Source organism: Scyliorhinus torazame, chromosome 11 (genome assembly GCF_047496885.1).
Source record: "Scyliorhinus torazame isolate Kashiwa2021f chromosome 11, sScyTor2.1, whole genome shotgun sequence".
NCBI lineage: Eukaryota > Metazoa > Chordata > Chondrichthyes > Carcharhiniformes > Scyliorhinidae > Scyliorhinus > Scyliorhinus torazame.
In genome coordinates, this window is record NC_092717.1 from 59,737,421 (window position 1) to 59,762,608 (window position 25,188).

The following is a 25,188-nucleotide window of genomic DNA, read 5'->3' on the forward strand; positions in this document are numbered from 1 at the left end:
ACGTGGGGGCTGGACATGGACGGGAGGCTGCACTCCGCCACTGGCAGGGCCAACGAGCACGGGACGGTTTAATTGGCACATGTATCACCAACTTGAGGGGAGGGGGGGGTCTGCTGAGCAGGGTCAAGGGCACCACAGTACAACAGCCCGCTCTGCGCTGAGCTCTGAGCTCCACATCATTAGACAATGTCTGACTCATGGCCACAGTAACACCCTCCACCTGCGTGGTGTAGCCACCTAAAATGGCTGATTCCCGAGTAAAATGGCCAAACCCCGATCTAAAATGGCGAACGAAAGAGGCTGATGGGAAAATTAGCCAACAGGACTCAAACGGACAGCTGCAGGCAGAACAGTGTATTCGGCTCTGGGGAAGTCGCCCCAGACCGATACCTGCAACCATTAACAGCACATCAACCCAGCCATCTGCATTTTAATCAGCCATCCCCGGGAACAATTGCTACGAATTAGCAATTGAAAGCCGATCCAGACCTTTCGGCGCCAGCAATGGCTGAGACAAAGAAAGGTGGACGACCACCCCCCGATCAAGGAATCGCCCCATTATTGGAGCATATCGAACCCAGTGATTGGAACCAAGTCCAATCACTTGAGAGCAGGGTCAAGGTCCGCCCCGAGAGGCGGGAAGCCCCTAGGAACTATAAAGATAGGGGCCAAGTTCAGATCGACCCTTCTTTTCCTACTCGCAACCTTCGAGAGACCCTTCGACGAAGAATCTTACTCCAGCGATCGCTACCAGATAGGTGTTCCAGACTATCAACCCATACCAGCCTTTTTGAATCCCGCAGGCCAGACCCAATTCGATAGACCATTCGTTTCCCTGACCTGGTGGGCCATCACCAAAGTTAAGTATTGGCCTTTAGTGGTAGGTAATAGTCTAGAAGTAGGATTATTGTATAAGTATTTGTTGCTGTATATAATAAATGATCGTTCATTTAACATTTACTAAGCGGTGAGCTGCATTATTATTCATTACTTGAGCTTGAACCACGTGGCGGTATCAGAAAGATACCTGGCGACTCGTGCGCAAAGGTGACAGAATTAGAGCTAATAAAACTAAGGCTAATAAGAGCAACATTTTGGTGACATCCTGACGGGACCCGATCTAGAAGTGGAAAACCACTCCGGGAGAACCCAAGAAATTTTGAATTAGAATCCAATTGGAAACAAAAAACCACAAGTGTTCAAGCAGTTCTGATTAATAATTCATAATTCGGAAGTGTGTGTATGCATGCGAAACTAACAGGGCTATCAGGTAAAACTGATAGATTTTTGTTGCGTCAAAACTGTCTGTATTTTCAGAAATTAGCGCAAGCCGTACCCGCATCTACAACACCACCTTAGCCCCCTGTTCCAAATTTAACCGAAGCAAGCGGATAGGAGAGATGGCCATGCAGGAAATGCAACGCCTCATGAACCCCGAGGAATTTGCGGTCGCAGCGACCAGCAGCAGTAGAGTGGGACAGTGCCCCACTTGGGAAGAGGAAATTCGGAAATACCTCAAGGGCAAAGGATGGCCCATATGGAATGATTTCTGTAATAATGACGAAGTATAGGGCATACTTGGTGGGAGAACATGAGTGAGATCCATAAAAAGAACTTAGCAAAAGCTCGCAAGCCGATGGCATTGTGTCCTGTCTGGCACAATTGCGAGGCACAGAGGAGGTCGTCAGGACGCTCCGCAAAGAAGTAGAGGGCATACATCGTATGAGTAAAGTCGATGTATGCGAGGTGGAGAAAGAGAATCTGGAATTAAGGCGGAAATTAGCAGCAAAGGACGAAGAGGTGGCTGACGCCAAACGGGGTCACCAGTCTTGTCTGGCGCATTTGAGTAGTTTCCAGTCCCAGTACGAAAAGGGACACGCAGCGTGCAGTCCTGGTAAAGAAAGAAACAGAGAAGCAGGTGGAGACGCTACAGAAACAATGTAGTGATCTCACGGCAGCCTTGAGAACGCTCCACGCTGCAACCACATAACAAAGGCAGAGCACCATAGGCCTTGCAAAGTGCCGGAAGCAAATTGCAGACCTGCAGTCACTGCTTTCTGTCCAAAAGGGATTTCAAGAAACTTTTGGGGAAAAATTAGACCAGGAAGACGGCCCTGATTGGGAAGAATTACAGGAAACAGCGCAGAGATATGTTCAGGAACATGTGCGCAGGGAAAGCCCCAAAGGAGAAAAGCACCCCCACCCCCACCCCCCACACAGCAGGTAGTTCAGGCTCCGATGAACCCTGTAACAACCCACCGCACAGTCACATCAGACGAGGCGGAATTCCTATATTCCACCCCCCTCACAGTGACCCAATTATGGGACGCGTGTGCAAAAATCACACCGTTCCTCCCCGCTTCAGACCCACACCATTTCTTTGCCACCGTCAAACATCAGGCGACCATGTACGACCTGGATGAGAGAGAGCATGTAAAGCTCATGGTTCTAAGTTTAGATCCATCGGTAGCAACAGCCCTTCGCGACCCACAGAACGTAGGAGGAGGCACCCTTGCAGAAATGCATACCGCGATTATGGATGCGATCAAGTATAACCGGGGTGACCCCGTAGATGGCCTAAATGAGTGTAGGCAGAAGAAGTCCGACCACCCCACAGCGTTCGCAGGACGCCTGTGGATTCACTTCAAAGCCGTTTTTGGAGACTTAGACCATGCCCATTTGTCCCCAGACAATATGGCCAAATGGACCCGCACCCTTATCTCCCATGCCACAGAGGCAGGACAGAATGCCTGTAGTAGTTATGATCCCTCGGAGGAGGCTCATAACGAGAAGTGGGTGGTTAAAAGATTGTCCTGCATTTGGGAGCAGTCTGTTCACAATAGACCCGCCGCTAAAACCACAGAGGAAAAGCAAGCAACCGCAGACATGCAGGCAGTAAAAGCCACACCTCACAACCCCGCCTGGGTAAATGAGGGAAAGATCAGCCCCCCAACAAAATCGCAAGAATGTTACAACTGCGGACAGTTGGGACATTTTGCAAAAGAGTGCAATGCCCCCAAATAGCCACCGAGAGCCCAGCAAACAGGCACTCTGAGTAAGAAAAGGGCAGAGCCCATCCATCGCGTTAGCGCCCGTTCGGATCAGACGGACTTGACCGGAACGGACTGACGGTGTACGGGCTCCCCCAGTTGGGTCTGCGATACCCTTTGGGATAGGTCAGGATGACCCGTAGTCGCAGCGAAAATTCGGGGACAGCCTATCGAGTTTCTTTGGGACACAAGAGGGTCCCGCACCACCATAAATTCCTCCACCCTTTTTCAGGACACGTGGCCCACTACAGCCACTATCACCCTCAGCGGCTTTACAGGCCACTCACAGCAGGGACACATCACAGCCCCTGGACCCATTCAAATAGGAAACATAACCACGAAACACCTCGTAGTTTTAGTCGACCTGCCCCACACAGCAGAACACATTCTGGGAATCGACTTGATGAATTCCCACCACCTATCCTTCGATCCAGTCAACCAGTGTGTCTGGAAGATGGTGAAATCCGCCAGAGCCCCCGCAACGCTCAACATTGGGGACTATATGAACAAAATTAGCGCCGTAGGCGGGTTTTGGTTCAACCCCACCACACAGCACGGACCGGCAGGTTAAGGCAGTCCTACAAAAGAACAGGGCAGCATTCGTGACCCACAAGCACGACTGTGGACAGATGACTGGCTCCGTACAAATAACAGGACCGGACCCTAGACCCCCAAAACAGTACGGATTCACCCTAGAAGCAGAGGTAGAAATCCTAAAAGATATAGAGAGCTTATTAGAGCAGGGCGTACTAAGATCGGTAGCCTCTACTAATAATGCCCCGATTTGGCCAGTGAGTAAGCCCGACAGATCATGGCGCTTGACCATTGATTATCGGGATCTCAATAAAGTCACTCCCGCAGCAGCCCCCACCGTAGCAACAAGTCCCGAGACCATGCTCAAACAGGGACTCAATTCCCGATATTTCATGGTTTTGGACGTCAGTAATGGATTCTGGTCCATTCCATTGGCAAAGGCGTGCCAGTATAAATTTGCCTTCACTTTTAAAGCGCAGCAGTACACGTGGACATGCCTGCCACAAGGCTTCTACAACTCCCCCTCCATTTTCCACCGACAGCTGGCAAATGGACTAGCAATATTTTCTCGCCCCGAATGTCTGGTACAGTATGTAGATGATCTACTACTGCAGACAGAAACTAAGGAAGAGCACATTGAGCTTCTGTCCGAACTCCTGGAATTGTTACATTCCATTGGCTGTAAAGTCAACCCCAAAAAGGCCCAGATATTGGAAGAAAAAGTGGTATCTTTGGGTACGATTATCACACACGGCAAACGCGAGATCGAGCATAAAAGAATTGACTCGATCGCTAAATTGCCCCTTCCCCAGAACGTTTCAGCCCTCCGGTCGTTTTTAGGATTGGTTGACTACTGCCGAAACCACATCGACAGTTTTGCCAGCAAGGCAGCGCCCCTCTCAGACCTCCTAAAGAAAGGAGCCCCCTGGGAGTGGTTTCCGCAGCATACGGATGCTGTGGAATCATTAAAACAGGCGCTCACAGCCGCCCCCGCACTACAAGTTCCAGACCCGCTTGCCCCTTACGCAATAGAGGTAGCGACCACAGACCGCACCCTTTCAGCCGTGCTCCTGCAGGAACGGCACGACCAGTTAAGACCCGTGGCTTATGCCTCCCGAATTTTTGATGCTGTGGAGCAGGGATTTTCAGCCTGTGAGAGGCACCTGCTCGCAGTTTTCTGGGCAGTCCAGTACTTTTCCTACATTACTGGACTGAACCCCATCACCATTTTGACCGAACACACCCCCACCCAACTTTTCCTGGACGGACGACCTGAGGATGGTACCGTCAGCCAAATACGCGCAGCTAGGTGGACCCTTCTCTTGCAAGGACGGGACATCACAGTCAAACGGACAAAGACTCACAGATACTTAGCGGACAATTTACAGTACCACGGAACCTCCCATGAATGTGAAATCATCTCTCCACACCACAACACAGGCCCCTTTATAGCAAAAACACCCCCCAAAAAAATAGGTAATCCATCTCAGAGCCCCCCTCACCCGGACACATGTGAACCCATTAGGATTTATGTGGATGGATCTTCCACAGTCTTAGATGGGCAACGCATAACAGGTTGCGGGATTTATGTTGAGGACGCGCAGGGACGCGCCCTTGAGGAAATAGCATTAAAACTCCCCGGGCACTTAGGCGCGCAGGCAGCAGAGCTTGCGGCCATCGCATACATAGTAGAGTACCCAGATTCCTTCCCCAGCCCAGCAGACATATACTCAGACAGCCTATATGTCTGCAACAGCCTTACAGAATTTCTGCCCCTGTGGGAAACAAGAGGATTTGTTTCCGCGGATGGGAAACCCCTCCCCTCAGCCCCATTACTCCGCCATATTTTACAAAAAGCCCGGGACAGGACTTTTGGCATTATAAAAGTCCGCAGCCACCATAGTTCCTCCCCCCCTGGAAATGTAAAAGCCGACGCACTGGCTAAGGCAGGATCCAGGCATGGGTCCTTTTGGAAACGCGCCAGTGAGCGCACCAGTGAGTGCAGTTCAGGTCACGCAGACTAGGATTGAGGATCTAGTAGAGGCACAGAAGCAGGATAGCGCTCTCACTGAGATTGTGAAAGGTAATTTTCCAGCCTCCTACGAGAGGTTCAGAAATACGCTGACCACACATGACGGTGTGGTGTTAAAGGACACCCTTTATGTAGTTCCTGAGCAGGATAGGAACCAATTAATTTGTTTATTCCATGATGGTCATGGACACCAGGGAATCGATCCCACCACAGCCCACCTCAAACAGCTTTGTTGGTGGCCAAATCTCAAGGCAGATGTAAGCCATTACATTGAGAATTGCCTTATCTGTGCGCAGAACAACCCCGATAGATATGCCAAAAAGGCCCACCTCAGCCACACCCGACCCGTTAACGGCCCCTGGACTAACCTCCAGATTGATTTTATAGGTCCATTGCCCCCTTGCAGGAATGGCTATAAATATGTTCTGGTGGTCATAGACACTTTTACAAAGTGGGTGGAAGCATTTCCTGCCTGCACCAACACCGTGAAAACCACAGCCAAGATCCTAACCCACCACACCTTTACAAGATGGGGACTCCCCCGCAGTATTGAATCGGACCAAGGTTCTCACTTTACGGGACGGGTCATGCAGAACGTCCTCACGATATTTGGCATCACCCAAAAATTCCACATTGCGTACCATCCACAATCGAGTGGTATAGTGGAGCGCATGAATCGGACCCTAAAAACCACCCTCCGAAAAATGGTCCAGCAGAACAACACCACTTGGGACTCAGTCCTCCCTTTTGCGCTGATGTATTTGCGTAACACTGTTTCCACCTCCACAGGTTACACCCCACACACTCTTATGACCGGACGCCCCATTAAAGGGACAGAATACTTGTTTAGACCTGACCAGCCCTGAAGTTACGGCCCTCACCCACGAGAAGGCCGTGGAGCAATTAGTTGCTAATGTAAAAACGGCTCAGTTAGCAGCCGCAGTTAAATTGGGCACCAAAAAGAAACAGAGCAAGGCCTGTTTTGATGAGGCAGTGCATGCAACGGAGTATGATATAGGACAGCAAGTGATGTTGTCTGTATATAACCCCAGCACATTCCTGTCTCCAAAATACTCGGGTCCGTACTCCATTACGGATAAAGTAAGCCCATCGGTATACAAAATAAAATACCCAAATGGTAAGACTGCGTGGTTTCATATAAACCAGTTAAAGGTTTATGGAACACCGTCAAACCGCGCCCACCACGTCATGCTTGACGCAGCAGACCACACCCCGCCCACAGCCAACGTAACCAGACCAACCCCCACCACGTCCAGCCCAGACACGGACTCGCCCTCGGCTCCACCCCCAAAATCTACACTCCGCCCCAGAACGCCCACAGACTGCAGCAGCAGAGACAGCGACTGTGACTCGGACGATAGCCACAGCACGCACACAACCGGACCCACACCCAGCAATTCCGATTTTGATTCCAGTGATCTCTTCATGATCGCTTTTCTAAATAAATCTCACCAATGACCACCGAACCACACGGACGACCCTGACTTTGTCCCCACATAACTCAACACAACTTATTGGCACCGCGAAAATTCCTACAGACTCTTCCGCAACGACGAAAGCAACCCCAACTCCCATCAAGCAGCCCTTTCAGCCCTAATTCACTTCAGAGTTTGGCACCCGGGAGAAGGGGACGACCTCAAGTCCGACTCCCAAACCGCCAACCCCTTTGCGACCCTGTTCGCAACAGAGAACTGAGGTGTCCACAGGATGTTTAAAGGAAACGCTTGGGAGAAGTGTTATCCTTCCTGATGGAACCTGCAGGATGTTTTATGTTGTTCGTACGTTTGTTTTGTGTTGTTCGTCCAACAGGAGAATTTTTTTTCCAGCCGCTTGTTCAGCGGTACCAACTTATCTGCAGATACCTGGTCAGCAGACCAGACGCTTGTTCAGTGGAACTAGCTTGTCTGCAGACACTTCACCTGATACCGGTTCGGGTACCAGACGCCCGATCGTAGCTGCTCTTGTGATTCAAGGATAGAATCGCTGTAGCAACCACACCACGATGACTACATTTTTGCCCGTTCTTGTCGGTTGCTCAGGCAGTGGAGAAACGGCGTGAGACCCGCCCTGCCTGGGGACCCCCCCGTTGGTCAAACACGCTCGGGTAGGGGAGATACGGCTTTGGTAGCCGTCCTACCCTGGGACTCCATCCAAATCTTACCCGTCGCGGCCCATACGCACCTCATTTGACAGTTTTCATTTCAAAAAGTTCTTATTTGTTTAGGCGACCTTTAGGTTGCTGCCATATGCTATTTACATCCTGGAACATTTGGATGGTAAATCAGCACTGGTCCGTCATTGGGAAGTGTGCCGTGTCCTAAAATTTGTTTTGGGGGAAAGAAAATGAGGGAGTCACACATAGTGACCAATTATAAGGGAATAATTGGCCCCACAGGACAGACACGCTAACACACCGGATTTTAAACCAAGGTAGTTACAGATACTATGCTTGTTTTTACAGAATTCCAGAGGCTCCAGAACCGGAGAAAATAAAAGAACACAAGAATGAAAGAGGACAGCCATGAGGACTCCCTTCATCGTGCTCAACATATTTTCATGAACATTTGGTTGCGCGGGAACGCGGACCCCATTACTTCAAACCTCCCTGCCGTTAATGTTTCACTGCCCCGCAGTACCCAGAGCCCAGTCACCAGCTACACTGCATCTTCCTGGTGTGCCAGGTTCATAACCTGGTACTCCCCGTCCTACGTGATTGAAGCACTGTTAGCTTTGGCGATACTCTGCTGTGTAGCGCAGACTATGCGCCTCCGCAAATGGAGAAGGAGAGCGTACCACGCTCGAACCCCGGTATATCGGATCCGATCCCCTATATTCGGTTATGACCGGACCCCCGACCCCTGCGAACTATAACAAAATAATAAAGAACATGCACTTGCGTTTTTACTGTTTACTTTTCATAACAAAAAAAATGTATGATCCTGAGCTTGACTGCCAAGCCAGGAAAGAGCATATTAAATGTTGTGATTATTGTTGTATGTTTTAGGAAGATAGGATAATGCAATGTTTAGTGAGTTTAGTGTATTTAGGTAAAATTAGAGGTTCCAAGTTTTTTTATTTTGTCAATGCATGTCCCTGCCTGACATAGCGCCCTTAGAATTGTTTAGGTAAAAATTCTTTGTGCATAGCTAGGGTCAGAGCAGTGGCCATGTAGGAGATGTCCCCCCCCCCCCCCCCCCGGTCAGGGAATGAAAAGAACAAAATTTATGTGATCCTTCACGCTTCGTGTTAGGATCACAAGGAGGGCGTGTAGCCACCTAAAATGGCTGATTCCCGAGTAAAATGGCCAAACCCCGATCAAAAATGGCGAACGAAAGATGCTGATGGGAAAATCAGCCAACAGGACTCAAACGGACAGCTGCAGGCAGAACAGTGTATTCGGCTCTGGGGAAGTCTGCCCAGACCGATATCTGCAACCATTAACAGCACATCATCCCCGGGAACAATTGCTACAAATTAGCAATTGAAAGCCGATCCAGACCTTTCGGCGCCAGCAGTGGCTGAGACAAAGAAAGGTGGACGACCACCCCCCCGATCAAGGAATCGCCCCATTATTGGAGCATATCGAACCCAGTGATTGGGACCAAGTCCAATCACTTGAGAGCAGGGTCAAGGTCCGCCCCGAGAGGCAGGAAGCCCCTGGGAACTATAAGAATAGGGGCCAAGTTCAGATCGACCCTTCTTCTCCTACTCGCAACCTTCAAGAGACCCTTCGACGAAGAACCAAGTAAGTCTTATTCCAGCGATCGCTACCAGATAGGTGTTCCAGACTATCGACCCGTACCAGCCTTTTTGAATCCCGCAGGCCAGACCCAATTCGATAGACCATTCGTTTCCCTGACCTGGTGGGCCATCACCAAAGTTAGGTATTGGCCTTTAGTAGTAGGTAATAGTCTAGAAGTAGGATTATTGTATAAGTATTTATTGCTGTATATAATAAATGATCGTTGATTTAACATTTGCTAAGCGGTGTGCTGCATTATTAATTATTACTTGTGCTTGAACCACGTGGCGGTATCAGAAAGATACCTAGCGACTCGTGAGCAAAGGTGACAGAATTAGAGCTAATAAAACTAAGGCTAATAAGAGCAACAGTGGTCCCTGTATGCGAGCTGGACACATGGTCCTGTCGTTTCGCTGGGGTTGGAGGTGGCGTGGACGTCCAGTGGGGGGGCGCACGTCACACCCACCGGGCTCAATGTTCCATCACCCCTCACCCACAGTGGCACTCAGTTGCCGCCCCATCCCCGCACGCATCGGACAGCACAGAGGCAGCTTTCATCGGTGGTACAGTGTATTTAATTACAAATGTTATATATATGTGCCCTAGCCCCTATAACTAAACTGTGCCCTGCACCCGTGCCAACTTACTAGGTGTGTAACTTCCTGGCCTTACGGGCCCTATCACCACGCCTCGATGGTTCCCCAGATGGTACAGCAAGAGGGGAGGTGGACTGCTGAGACCCCGGTGTGTCCGTCCCCGGTGTGTCCGTGTCCTGTGTGTCCGTGTCCTGTGTGTCCGTATCCTGCCTCATATCGGGTGCAGGGCTGCTGAGATGGCTGCCCTCTCCATTGGTGCTTGCGCCCTGGGGGCCATGGCCCTGGCACTGGCTGGGGGACGCCGGATGATCCTGTAAGACACAAAACAGCATGTATGGTTAGACAGGTGGATGGGGGTGAGGGGACGCGGCCAGGCAGGGGGATCTCACTTGGTGGCGTGTCTCCGATCTCGGCATCGGCAACCTCCTGGTCCTGGGGTCCGCCAGCAAGGTCCAGTGCTCTCTGATTGTACATGGTGAGGGGGTGCAATTCAGGTGCATCCCCTCCGGATTTCTCCCGCTCCCTGCGGTTATGGGCGTTCTTCTCCTGGGGAGGCACACAAACATTAACAATGTTAGGCAGTCCGACGCATGCAGCACAGCAGTCGGGTCTATGATGGCATCGGTGCACAGGGCACCCGGCCAATGCGGTTGACGTGGGTGGGTGCAGCCATGTGGGTCAGGGCGGGGGTTGGACCATGCTCCTAGTGGGAGGGGGGGATGGGGTGGACAGTGTCACATGTATGGCGGGTTGGTGCCAGGGGCTCAGTGCTGGGTACTCACCCTGGCTGCCCTGAGGAGGTCATGCAGCTTTTCCCGGCACTGCTCGCCTGTCCTGGCAACCGATACGATGGCGCTGACGGCCTCCCCCACCTCCCTCCAAAGACGCCGAACGGTGGCGCCTGGGGTCCTGCGGCCGGGTCCAGGGTACAGAACCCCCCTCTGCCCCATGCCGTCCAGGAGCATGTCCAAATCGCCATACTGGAACCTTGTCGCTGCACGGCGGGCAGCCATATTCCCTCCAATGGTTGTGTTGGGGGATGCGTGTTTTTAAGGCGTCGCGTCAATGACGCGACCCGCGTAACGGACGCCGGTCGCAGGTCGCTCCCCTGGGGGCTTCTCGTGGCGCCTGTGCAGGCCCCTTGTGGGCCGCAGAATAGGTGGACTATGGGGCCTGTTGACGCCCGGTATTTACGACGGCGTCAACACTTAGCCCCCTTATCGGTGAATCCCGCCCCTTGCATCTGATTTGACATTGAATTCTCTATTTTAAAAAAAATATTTTTTATTCTCCCCCTTTTCCATATTTTCTCCCAAATTTACACCCAGCAATAAACAATAATCAGTAACAAATGTAATGTCAATCCCCATATCAATAACAACGATCCCATCCTCCCACCAAACCCCCAAACATTAGCCCACATGTTAATATAAACAAATGACAAAGAGGAATCTGGAATCACCCATAGTCACCATTAACACATTCAGGCCTTCTCCCCCCAACTCTCCCAGCCCCCAACCCCTCTGATGTTCGATGTGATCTAATTCTCGAAAGTGCATAATGGATAACACCCACGAATTGTAGGACGCCTCCATCCATTCCCTCAGTTCAAATTTGACCTTTTCAAACGTTAAGAATTCCAGCAGGTCCCCCTGCCACGCCAGGGCACAGGGTGGAGAGGTTGATCTCCACCCTAACAGGATCCGTTTTCGGGCGATCAAAGAGGCGAAGGATGGCTGCAACATCTGCCTCCGCGCCCGTTGCCAACCCCGGCTGGCCCGACACCCCGAATATGGGCTCCCGAGAGCCCAGGTCCAGTTTCACGTGCACCACTTTAGAGATTACCCTAAACACCTCCTTCCAGTAATCCTCCAGCTTTGGACAGGACCAAAACATATGAACGTGGTTTGCGGGGCCTCCCCCGCAATGTTCACATACATCTTCTACCTCCTCAAAGAGCCGGCTCATCCTTGCCCTTGTAAGGTGCGTTCCATGCACCACCTTCAGCTGTATCAGCCCCAATCCCGCACACGAGGTGGAGGCGTTCACCCCCCGGAGCACCTCACACCAGAACCCCTCCTTCATACTCTCTCCTAACTCTTCCTCCCACTTTGCCTTGATCCCTTCTAGCGGCGCCTTCTCCTCCTCCAAAATAGTCCCGTAAACCGCCGATACTACCCCCTTCTCCAGTCCCCTTGTCATCAGCACCTCCTCCAGCAATGTGGAAGCCGGCTGTACTAGGAAGCTCCGTATCTCCTTTCTTGCAAAGTCTCGAACCTGCATGTATCTAAATATTTCCCCCTGCTCCAGCCCATATTTCGCTCCCAGCTCCTTCAATCCCACAAGACGACACGCAAGAAACAAATCTTTTAGTGTCCTAATTCCTTTCTCTTCCCATCTCCGAAAATTTCCATCCCAATTCCCTGGCTCAAATCTATGGTTCCCCTGATTCGGCATTTCCCTTGACCCTGCCCCCAACCCGAACTGTTGTCGAAACTGCCTCCAAATTACTACTGGACTCCCTCAGTATGAATTCTCAATTTTAACTGGTTCATACTCTCCACTGTTCAGAAGCATTTCTTCAGTCTGGTCAACGAGATGCACTGTTGCTTGTTGTGTTCACAGATCCCAGATTCTCTGTAGAGGGTGCCATGCCATTTTGATCTTCCACCTATGTCAGCTTGTAGTTTGTAAAAGCTCCTGTAGCTTTAGCAGGCGAGGACTGGTCTAACAAATGTTGAGTGCCATTTGTTTGTCGGTTACAATAAATTCTGGCTCAATATATATGTTAAACCACAATATGTGTTTTTGATTGTTTTCCAAAGTACTGGGGATTTATTTTTAACACTAACAAGTGAATTCCAGCAATTATCACTTTGCTCTGTTCAGTTTGAAGGTCTTGGGTTTTGTCATTCTAATTATTTACATGTTGATGAAAAATACGACAGGTTAGGCTTACCTTGGAGCCTGATTGGAGCCTGAAGTTCCTGTTGGTAATTTAATTCCTTGTTCATGGTTGACCCATTTTTTTTTTTTCTACTGTGCATCAACGAATCATATTAAATTATAAAAAATCTCCCCAATTGCATTAATTAGAAATAAACAGTTAAGCTTTAACCCTTAAAAGAGTGTCAGTACATGAGAAATCATTTCACAAGGATCCTTGTTTCACAAATAGGCTAGAATAATTATTTTTATTCAACATGGCTGCTTCTAGAGTTTGTGCAAGGAAAACTTCGAAGTTTTGCAATTAATATTTCAAGGACTTTTTCTTGATAATGGTCAGTTGATATGGGGATCAAATCTTTAGCCCTGCCAGGCATTGCATAATTGTTCAGTACTGTATTTTGAAAAATGAGATTTAGTCAAGTACGGTGAATGATAATTTGACGTTTCAAGTTTATTTTTCGTTCTTAATTTATTTTATAATATCACAAAATAATTCTAATTGTTTTAGTCTCTGTTAACACTGGAATTGTTTATGGTATAACTTGCTGACTTTTTTGTGACCATTGTCTCACACAGAGGGAGGTGGAGATGCTAATTCCCTAACAGTTCTTCAAAAACGCGTGAAGAGGCAAGAAAATCTCCTGCAGCGCTGCAAGGAGATGATTCACAACCACAAAGAACGTTGCATTCAGATGACCAGTGAAAAGGAAGCCCTACAAGAGCAACTGGATGAGCGCTATCAGGAGCTGGAAAAAATAAAGGTGAATTTTAAAATGGGTGGAGCTTTCCTTTGCTCTGGGTTCCCTTAGTACTGCCAGGGTGACAGGGACTGAAGTCCAGATGCAGTTGAACACTGAATATTTGACTCAGAACCAAATTTGCTTTGTTTTCTGAAAAACCCTGTTAAACTCATGGCCCTTGTACAACCCAAATTGGTGGGAAATCGGCTCACATCAAATTATAATAAAATGTTGACCAACACAAACAGGTTTCTAAGCATTTTAAAATTTTTGCTTCCTCCCTTCAAAATGGACTGACTGATACTGCAATAAACCTTAGGTGGAATGTTGCTCAGCACCGTTACCAGATCCCCAATATTTTTGTCATCCAAGGCTGATTATTTTAAAAATAAGATATTATTCCACAGATTGCACTTTTAGACTATTGCTTGTCATCAGGTCATAATGGCAGAGAATGAGGCCCTTTGGCCTATTAAGTTCATGCTGCCTCTCTGTAGAGCAATCCAGTTAGTCCTAATTCCCTGATCTATCTCTGTAGCCCGGTAGATTTATTTCCCTCAAATGCCCAACCAATTTCCTTTTGAAATCGTACTTTGTTTCCATTTCCACCATCCTCATAAGAGCTAGGTCCATGATCAGTAACTCACTACTCAAAAAAAAATTGTTCCTCACGCTCCTCCTGCTTCTCTTTCCCTATTTGTGTCCCTAGTCCTTGTACCATTAACGAATGGGAGCAGATTTTCTTTATATGTGTCATTTAAAGGTGCATAATTTTGTGCACCACTATCAAACTCCTCTCAAATCTCCTTTGCTTCAAGGAGAATAACTCCAGCTTTTCTCACCTAGCCTTGTAGCTCAATGCTCTCATAATTGGAATCATTCTGGCAATCTCCTCTTGAGTCCTCTCAAGGATTCTTCTCAAAATGCAGTGATATAACTGTATGTAATACTGGCCTTCCATTTTCCTTTCTGAACAATTGATTATCTCTGCTTCCACCACAGAGTTCCACGTGTAAAAATGTATTCCTCACATTACCCCTACATCTCTTGCGCAAAACATTAAACCTGTATCCGCTAGTCCTTGTACCATCATGAATGGAAACAGTTTTTCCTTCTCCATGTTATCCAAGCCTGTCGTAATCTTGGATACCTGTGTCAAATCTCCCAAAATCTCCTTTGTTTTAAGAAGAACAGCCCCAACCTCTCCAATTTAACCTTATTGATAAAATTCCCATCCCTTGAACCTTCTGATGAATCTCTTTCAAGAACCTTCGCATCATTTCTAAAATGTGGTGACCAGACCTAGATGCAGTACTCTAGTTGTGGCCTAACTGAAACTTTATAAAGGTTCAACATCATTTTCTTGCGCTTGTACAAAATACCTCTATTTATGAAACCCAAGATCCCATATGTTTTGCTAACCACTCCCTCAATATTTCTGTCACATTCAAAGATCAATGCATATGTATTGGTGTGAGGTAAGTACCATATTATATTATTATTAGCATTATTATATTATATTATTAGCATTGCGCAGGTCAAGGAGACACAGCCTGAGTGAGAGAGATACAGACAGTGAGAATTTGGTAGTTTGGTGCAGTGAGGTAACCAGGAAAGGTAAGTGGTTAATCTAATTGTGCTGTTTTTCAGTTAAAAGTGCAGGATAGATTAGTGTCTGTTTGGCTGAAGCTGCCCCCACCATAAACTTAAATTAAACTAATTAATTAATTAGTGATGGCTGGTCAGATGATGTGCTTGAGCTGCTTGATGTGGGAGCTGGCAGATCCCATTGCGAGCTGCAGCGACACATCTGCAGTAAGTGTTGGCTGCTCGAAGAGCTCCGGCTCAGAGTTGATGAGCTGGAGTCTGAGCTTCAAACACTGAGGCACATCCGGGAGGGGGAGACTTACCTGGACACTGTGTTTCAGGAGGCAGTCACACCTGTCAGAGTAAGTAGTTTAAATCCTGTCAGTGGCCAGGGACAGCAGGGTGTGACTGCAAGTCAGGCAGGTAAAGGGAACCAGCAGTCAGGAACTCAGGAGCCTCAGCCCTTGACTCTGTCCAACAGGTATGAGGCACTTGCTCCCTGTGTGGATGGCGAACAGGGCTGCAGGAAGGATGAGTCAGCTGACCAAGGCACCATGGTTCAGCAGGCCATTCAAGGGGAGGGAGTAAATAGGCAAGTTGTAGTTGTAGGGGATTCTATTATCAGGGGGATAGATAGTATCCTTTGTGAGCAGGATAAAGAGTCCCGCATGGTATGTTGCCTGCCCGTTGCTAGGGTGCGGGACATCTCTGACCGGCTTGAAAGGATACTGGAGAGGGAGGGGGAGGATCCAGTTGTTGTGGTCCATGTCAGTACCAACAACATAGGCAAATCTAGGAAAGAGGACCTGTTTAGAGATTATAAAGAGCTAGGATTCAAATTAAAAAAACAGGTCCTCAAGGGTCATAATCTCCGGATTACTGCCCGAGCCACGTGCAAATTGGCATAGGGAGGCAAGAATAAGGGAAGTTAACATGTGGCTGAAAGAGTGGTGTGGGAATGAGGGGTTCCTTTTCATGGGACACTGACATCAGTTTTGGGACAGAACTATACCGTTGGGATGGTCTCCACCTGAACCGAGCTGGGACTAGTGTTCTGGCGAAAAGAGTGAATAGGGTGGTCAACAGAACTTTACACTAGAGATTGGGGGGGGGAAGGGAAAGTCAGGGAACCAAGAGGTGAAGTAATCAGCGGGGAGCGTAGCTGCTTAGGAATACAAAAAAACACGAACAGACAAAACTCAAGAGTGGTTACGATTGTCCCCATCCCACAAAATATGACAGAGTGTATGGAAAGGCTCAGTAAACCACGGTCCACCACACTAAGAAAACAAAAAGGGACGGTCAATAGAGAATTAAAGGTGCTATATTTAAATGCGCGCAGTGTACGGAACAAGGTAGATGAGCTTGTGGCCCAGATTGTGACTGGCAGGTATGATGTGGTAGGCATCACAGAGACATGGTTGCAGGGGGTTCGGGACTGGCATTTAAACATCTAGGGATTCACAACCTATCGAAAAGACAGAGAGGTGGGCAGAGCGGGCGGGGTTGCCTTGTTAATCAGGAATGAAATTAAATCAATAGCACTAAACGACATAGGGTCAGATGATGTGGAGTGGGTAGAGTTGAGGAACCGCAAAGGCAAAAAAACCATAATGGGAGTTATGTACAGGCCTCCTAACAGTGGTCAGGACCGGGGGCACAAAATGCACCACAAAATAGAAAGTGCATGTCAGAAAGGCATAGATTAACATAGAATTTACAGTGCAGAAGGAGGCCATTCGGCCCATCGAGACTGCACCGGCTCTTGGAAAGAGCATCCTACCCAAGGTCAACACCTTCACCCGATCCCCATAACCCAGTAACCCCACCCAACACTAAGGGCAATTTTGGACACTAAGGGCAATTTATCATGGCCAATCCACCTAACCTGCACATCTTTGGACTGTGGGAGGAAACCGGAGCACCCGGAGGAAACCCACGCACACACGGGGAGGATGTGCAAACTCCGCACAGACAGTGACCCAAGCTGGAATCGAACCTGGGACCCTGGAGCTGTGAAGCAATTGTGCTATCCACAATGCTACCGTGTTGCCCCAAGGTCACAGTGATCATGGGGGACTTCAATATGCAGGTGGACTGGGTAAATAATGCTGCCAGTGGACCCAAGGAAAGGGAATTCATTGAATGTTTACAGGAGGGCTTTTTGGAACAGCTTGTGATGGAGCCCACGAGGGAACAGGCCATTGTGGACTTAGTGTTATGTAATGAGCCAGACTTGATTAAAGATCTTAAAGTAAGGGAGCACTTAGGAGGCAGTGATCATAATATGGTCGAATTCAATCTCCAATTTGAAAGAAAGAACGTAGAATCAGATGTAAAGGTGTTACAGTTAAATAAAGGTAACTACAGGGGCATGAGGGAGGAACTGACGAAAATCAACTGGGAGCAGAGCCTAGTGGGAAAGACAGTAGAACAGCAATGGCAGGAGTTTCTGGGAGTAATTGAGGACACAGTACAGAGGTTCATCCCAAAGAAAAGAAAGGTTATCAGAGGGGGGAATTAGGCAGCCATGGCTGACAAAGGAAGTTAGGGAATGCATCAAAGCAAAAGAGAAAGCCTATAATGTGGCAAAGAGTAGTGGGAAGTCAGAAGATTGGGAAGACTACAAAAACAAACAGAGGATAACAAAGAGAGAAATAAGGAAAGAGAGGATTAAATTTGAAGGTAGGCTAGCCAGTAACATTAGAAATGATAGTAAAAGTTTCTTTAAATACATTAAAAACAAACGGGAGGCAAAAGTTGACATTGGGCCGCTCCAAAATGACGCTGGTAATTTTGTGATGGGAGACAAGGAAATAGCTGAGGAACTGAATAAGTACTTTGCGTCAGTCTTCACAGTAGAAGACATGAGTAATATCCCAACAATTCCGGAGAGTCAGGGGACAGAGTTGAATATGGTAGCCATCACAAAGGAGAAAGTGCTAGAGAAACTAAGAGGTCTAAAAATTGATAAATCTCCGGGCCCAGATGGGCTACATCCTAGAGTTCTAAAGGAGATAGCTGAAGAAATAGTGGAGGCTTTAGTTATGATCTTTCAAAAGTCACTGGAGTCAGGGAAAGTCCCAGAGGATTGGAAAATCGCTGTTGTAACCCCCCTGTTCAAGAAGGGAACAAGGAAAAAGATGGAAAATTATAGGCCAATTAGTCTAACCTCGGTTGTTGGCAAGATTCTAGAATCCATTGTTTAGGATGAGATTTCTAAATTCTTGGAAGTGCAGGGTCGGATTAGGACAAGTCAGCATGGATTTAGTCAGGGGAGGTCGTGCCTGACAAACCTGTTAAGAGTTCTTTGAAGAGATAACAAATAGGTTAGACCAAGGAGAGCCAATGGATGTTATCTATCTTGACTTCCAAAAGGCCTTTGATAAGGTGCCTCACGGGAGACTGCTGAGTAAAATAAGGGCCCATGGTATTCGAGGCAAGGTACTAACATGGATTGACGATTGGCTGTCAGGCAGAAGGCAGAGAGTTGGGATAAAAGGTTCTTTTTCGGAATGGCAACCGGTGACGAGTGGTGTCCCGCAGGGTTCAATGTTGGGGCCACAGCTGTTCTCTTTATATATTAACGATCTAGATGACGGGACTGGGGGCATTCTGGCTAAGTTTGCCGATGATACAAAGATAGGTGGAGGGGCAGGTAGTATGGAGGAGGTGGGGAGGCTGCAGAAAGATTTAGACAGTTTAGGAGAGTGGTCCAAGAAATGGCTGATGAAATTCAACGTGGGCAAGTGCGAGGTCTTGCACTTTGGAAAAAAGAATAGAGGCATGGACTATTTTCTAAACGGTGACAAAATTCATAATGCTGAAGTGCAAAGGGACTTGGGAGTCCTAGTCCAGGATTCTCAACTTTCAGGTTGAGTCCGTAATTAAGAAAGCAAATGCAATGTTGTCATTCATCTCAAGAGGCTTGGAATATAAAAGCAGGGATGTACTTCTGAAGCTTTATAAAGCATTAGTTAGGCCCCATTTAGAATACTGTGAGCGATTTTGGGCCCCACACCTCAGGAAGGACATACTGGCACTGGAGCGGGTCCAGCGGAGATTCACACGGATGATCCCAGGAATGGTAGGCCTAACATACGATGAACGTCTGAGGATCCTGGGATTATATTCATTGGAGTTTAGGAGGTTGAGGGGAGATCTAATAGAAACTTACAAGATAATGAATGGTTTAGGTAGGGTGGATGTAGGGACGTTGTTTCCATTAGCAGGGGAGACTAGGACCCGGGGGCACAGCCTTAGAATAAAAGGGAGTCACTTTAGAACAGAGATGAGGAGAAATTTCTTCAGCCAGAGAGTGGTGGGTCTGTGGAATTCATTGCCACAGAGGGCGGTGGAGGCCTGGACGTTGAGTGTCTTTAAGACAGAAGTTGATAAATTCTTGATTTCTCGAGGAGTTAAGGGCTATGGAGAGAGAGCAGGTAAATGGAGTTGAAATCAGCCATGATTGAATGGTGGAGTGGACTCGATGGGCCGAATGGCCTTACTTCCGCTCCTATGTCTTATGGTCTTGTGGTATTCGCTGGTGCTTCTGTCCCTGAACACTATTCTGAACTGTGCCATTAAGTCTATAGTGCCTGTCCCTTCTGTCAAAATGCACCACCTCACATTTTTCTGTATTCATCTGCCACTTACATATCTATGTTTCTAACCTATCTATGTTCTTTTGTAGTCTGTTTTTATCATCCTCACTGTTTGCTACTTCCCCAAGTATGCTATCATCACCCAATTTTCAAATTATACTCTGTCCCAATGTCCAATTACACATATCAGTGATCCTTGCACTGTCCCTTAAGGAACATCACCACCTATCATCCTTCCATTTATCATGGCTTGCTGTTTTTTGTCCCTAAGCCAATTTTTAAAAATCCAAGTTGACACTAACTCTCCCATAGCATGAGCCACAATTTCTTTCAACCAGCCTTTCATGTGCTACTTTGTTGAATGCTTCCTTAAAATCCATTTCGACAACATTCAATGCATTCCCTTGTCATCCTTGCCTGGTGCATCATGAAAAGATTATTTTGATTTGTCAAGCACAGGGGAAGCTCCATCAGTGCATGAGAGAGAAAATAAATATATGTGCTGATTACGTTAGATGATGCAGGTTGGGAGGAAGATCATGTGGAGCATAAGCACTTATATAGATCAATTAGTTGAAATGCCTGTTGCTATGATGCAAGTTATGTTCAATATAATTGGGATAGCTAACAGAAGATGTCTTTTCACATTGGTTATTTTCTTCAGGATCTGCACACTGCTGAAAAGACTAAACTAATTACTCAGCTCCGCGATGCAAAGAATTTAATTGAACAGTTGGAGCAAGATAAGGTGAGCAGTACTTCCGTCAGGTGAGTGGTATAATGTCTCTGACAGCTGTACGGAAGCTGGAGTAGTTACATTATGCATGGCATGATTTGCTGCAGAGCTGACCCAGGCTCTAATTCAGCTGTGCAGTAAGGTCCTGCACTAAAATAGTTGATGTATTTCTGTGTAATGCATTGATCACTGACCATGCAAATTATTTCACTGTTGCTAGCATAGTTTTATTGGTGGTTATGGACGATTTTCTCAAGTACAAATAAGGTATGGAGTGTGGGCTTTGTTACATACACACAACTTTTATTAGTGAATTCCAAAATTAAGTTTATTAACTATGATACTGCATAGGCTGGAAATCAGAAAACCAAAGCAAAAGGCTGATGATGCTCACCAGCTCAAGCAGTATCTGTGGAAAAACAGAAGTCAGTCTGCTTTTCATACCTTAAGACCCTCCCTCTAGAATGGTTGGAGACGTCATCCACTCCTCTCTGACCTGGTGTTTTAGATGAGATTCAAAATAAGCTAGATTTAAGTTTTGGTGCCAAAGTTTAAAAGCTAACATCTAAAAAAAATTAATTTAATGCCTCCTTGAAGTGAAAATTAATTGTTGTTTTGTTAAATAATTGAAATATAGCCACTGTTTTAATTTAGTATGTAGTCTTAATTCCTCTGCTCACTTTTTGAACAGGAATGTCTCAACTCATTGATCCTAATTACATAAGATCATAGGAGTTGAAAATAACCATTTGGTTCTTCAATCCTCCCATTCAGTAAGATCATGGTTGATCTGGTTGTGCTCTCAATGTCACTTTTCTGTGTGCCCTTCATAGGCCTCGACTCCTTTGTCTAGCAAAAATCTGTCTCACTCAGCCTTGAATAAATTCAATGACCCAACCTCCTCTGCTCTCTGGGAAAAGAATTCCACAGACTAACGACCCTCTTGAGAAAAATCCTTTCTCCTCATCTCCATCTTAAAAAGGAAAACAATTTACTCTTCAACCATATCTTCTCATTCTTGCCTCCCGCACAAGAGGATATATCCACCTAATCAAGTACCCTCAGGATCTATATGTTTCAGACGACCACCTCATTTTTTTGAATTCTAATGCCGATAGACTGAACCAGTTCAACCGTTCCTCATGAGATAAGCCCTTCACCCTAGGAATGAGACACGCAAACCTTTCTGTTAATAAACCTTTATTGTTAGTCACTGGGTGCCTTGATAGCCACCTGGGTGCAGTCAACAATGTCTTACACTTCAGGGATAGGGGCAAAACCGAATGCCCTCTGAACCTGCGATGCCCTACCAGTTTTGAATCTGGTGTGTTATACAGCCTTGATGAAGAGGGCACCGGAGTGATGGAGCAGTAGGAAATTGCTGAATGCAGCCCAAGTTCCCCAAGAAAGGGGAAAGAGAGAGCTAGTTACCTAAGAACTGCTTGTGTGCAGTGTAAAGAACTAGTGAATTGTTATATGAGCATGGTCCCTCAGTTGACTGCCACACCACTTACAAGATGGATGTTTTATGTGGCTGAGGAGAAAAACACTGCTGTTTTTTGTGTGCTGCCTCTCAATGCTTTACGTGGTGCAATCTAGTAATTTGTAAGTGATCTATCCACCTTGCTTTATTTATTTTAATATTTTGTTTTCATATAGTTCAGTCTTAATTGAATTCACTTTCAAGATTATTTCTAAAATATCTTTTTTCATTAGGCTTACCAATTTTGTGAATTCCTTTTCACCTTAATGCCCAGTTCACACTTCAGCATATAAAGCATATTACTTCAGTTTTTAAAATTACATTTAGAGTCAAGTTTCCAGTGTGATCTTTGTGGAAAGACTCTGGGCTCTTTTCAAAATTCTACACAGAAGACCCACTAATTTTCCGAATTTATAAAAAATTGCACATCATATGGGAGATTTGAAACCATCTTGAGTCATGAACTATATATTTGACTGGTTTACAATCTGTACTAGTAATCTGCGTTTCCAGCATAACTGCATAAATGGATGGTCAAAATCTCTTCCCTCTCTTGGGTGTGTTATGGGCCAGGGTTTTGAGAACACCAAAGTATATCATGGAGTTCACCTGATCCACAACTGTTTATAGATTTTGGTTACCAGGAGTGGTCAAACTACGGCTAACAGGAAGATTGTACGATTTTAGAATTCAACAAAAGAGGATAATCTTTATTTGTGTCACAAGTAGGCTTACATTAACACTGCAATGAAGCTACTGTGAAAATCCCCTCATAGCCACGCTCCAGCGCCTTTTCGGGTACACTGAGGGAGAATTCAGAATGTCTCATTCACATAACAAGCATGTCTTTCAGGACTTGTGGGAGGAAACCAGAGCACCCGGATAAAACCCACACAGAAATGGGGAGAGCGAGCAGAGTCCGCACAGTGTCCCAAACTGGGAATCGAACCCGGGCCCCTGGAGCTGTGAAGTAACAGTGCTAACCACTGTGCCGCCCATCAAGACATTTATGAGGAAATGAACAGGAAGAGCTGATTCACAAGACATTTGTCTTCACCAATCTTATTCTCTTCACCTACCTATAGCAACTTTTACAGTCAGCTTTTATGTTCCTTGCAAGCTTACTCTCGTCCTCTATTTCCCCCTTATCAATCCCTTGGTCCTCCTTTGCTGAATTCGAAACTGCTCCCAGTCCAATTTGTATGTCTCTTCCTTGGATCGAATACTATATCCAATTTCCCTTGTAAGCCACTTGCCCGTTTTACTTCTGTGCCAGACAGGAATGAACAATTATTGCAGTTCCCTCATGTGCTCCTTGAATATTTGCCATTGCCTATCCACTGTAATCCCTTCTAGTAATGTTCCCCAATCGATCATAGCCAATTCACGTCTCATCAGCGTAGTTTTCTTGCATAGGTTCCACCCCCTCCCCTTTTAGTTTAAAACCTCCCCAGTCACTCTAGCAAATACCTCCCCCCTAGGATTGTTTGTACCCGTCCAGTTTGTACTGGTCCCACCACCCCCAGAACCGGTCCCAGTGCCCCAGGAATCTGAAACCCTCCCCCTCACATCATATCTTGAGCCACGTATTCATCCGATATCTCCTGCTATTTCTCCTCTGACTAGCATATGGCACTGGTAGTAATCCTGAAATCACTAACTGAGGCCCGACTTCTCAACTATTGCATTCCCATACTTTTTACTCCTCCCCTCTGCAGCAGAACCAACCGTGGTGCAACGAATTTGGCTGCTGCTTTCCCCTGAGACGTCATTCCCCTCAATAGTATCCAAAGCGGTATATCTGTTTTGCAGTGGAATGGCCACAGGAGATTCCTGCACTGCATGCCTAGCTCTCTTGCTCTGCATGGTGGTCACCCACTCCCTTCATGCCTGTGCAAATACAGGTTTTGCGTGCCCCCGCTGGCACAGGACGCAAGCCTAGTTTTTGCCGCCGGGGAGCGATCGGAGCACCGCGCCCAAATCGCGAAAGGCGCAGAACTCAATTTTTGCCAGTGTCAAGGTCCCATAGAACCTTGAATATCTCTTATCAAATCGCCTTTCAGCTATCTTTTCTCCAAGGAAAGCCATTCTCACCTCTTAAATCTATCCTTATAGCTACAGTTCTGTATCCTCAGAATCATTCTTGTGAATCTTCTCTGCTCTCTCTTCAATACCTTCACATCTTTCCTCAAGTATGGCACCCAGAGCTAAACTCTGTACTGCAGATAAGGCCTCACTTGTGTCTTCTACAAGTTCATCATGATCTCCTGATTCATGTAATGTCCCTATTAACAAAGCTAAAGATACTATATTAACTGCCCTCTCTCTCTTTCTCAACATGCCTTGCTACCTTCAATGACTTACGTACATATACAGCAAGTTCCTTTGTTCAGCACGTCCATTAGAGCTTCTTCCTCTATTTTACACTGTCTCTCCATATTCTTGCAGCTTACTTGAAACTGAATCCCCTCATCCCCTGCTTTGAACTTCATCAGCCAATTCTCTCCCAATCCACCAACATGTTTGTGTTCTTTTGTAGTTCAAGACTATCCTCACCACTGTTGACAACATTCCCAATCTTCGTATCATCTGCAAACTTTGAAATCATGCTCTGAACACCACGGTCGATGTCGTTCATATATGTCAGGAAGAACAAGAGTCCCAACACTGCGAAACTCCACTGCAAACGTTCCTCCAATCTGAAAAACAGCCATTTATCACCACTTTGTGTTTTATTTTACTCAATCAATTTCTTATTCAAGTGCCTACTTTCCATTACATTCCATGAGGTGAAATTTTGCTTACGTCTATTGTGCAGCACTGTATTTCCTTTTGAAAATCCATAAAATAATAATCGCTTATTGGCACAAATAGGCTTCAATGAAGTTACTGTGAAAAGCCCCTAGTCGCCACATTCCGACGCCTGTTCGGGAAGGCCGGTACGGGAATTGAACCCGCGCTGCTGGCATTGTTCTGCATTACAAGCCAGCTCTTGTACACCACTTTGAGTCACCACACCAATCGATATGTAGATTATAATCCCCCATGATAACTGCTGTACCATTTCTACATGCATCAGTTATTTCTTTGTTTATTGTCTACCCCACCATAATG

At 46.8% G+C, this 25,188-nt stretch overlaps 1 protein-coding gene across 3 annotated transcripts in view; it reads left to right on the forward strand.

The window, feature by feature from the left end:
- Nucleotides 1–25,188, forward strand: part of golga4 (golgin A4) — a 297,304-nt gene that overhangs the window by 99,111 nt on the left and 173,005 nt on the right. For all 3 annotated transcript variants that reach the window (XM_072467359.1, XM_072467360.1, XM_072467361.1), the window contains exons 9-10: nt 13,501–13,685; nt 20,520–20,603. In XM_072467359.1, the coding sequence (XP_072323460.1) occupies nt 13,501–13,685; nt 20,520–20,603 (269 nt within the window). The remainder of the gene's footprint in view (nt 1–13,500; nt 13,686–20,519; nt 20,604–25,188) is intronic.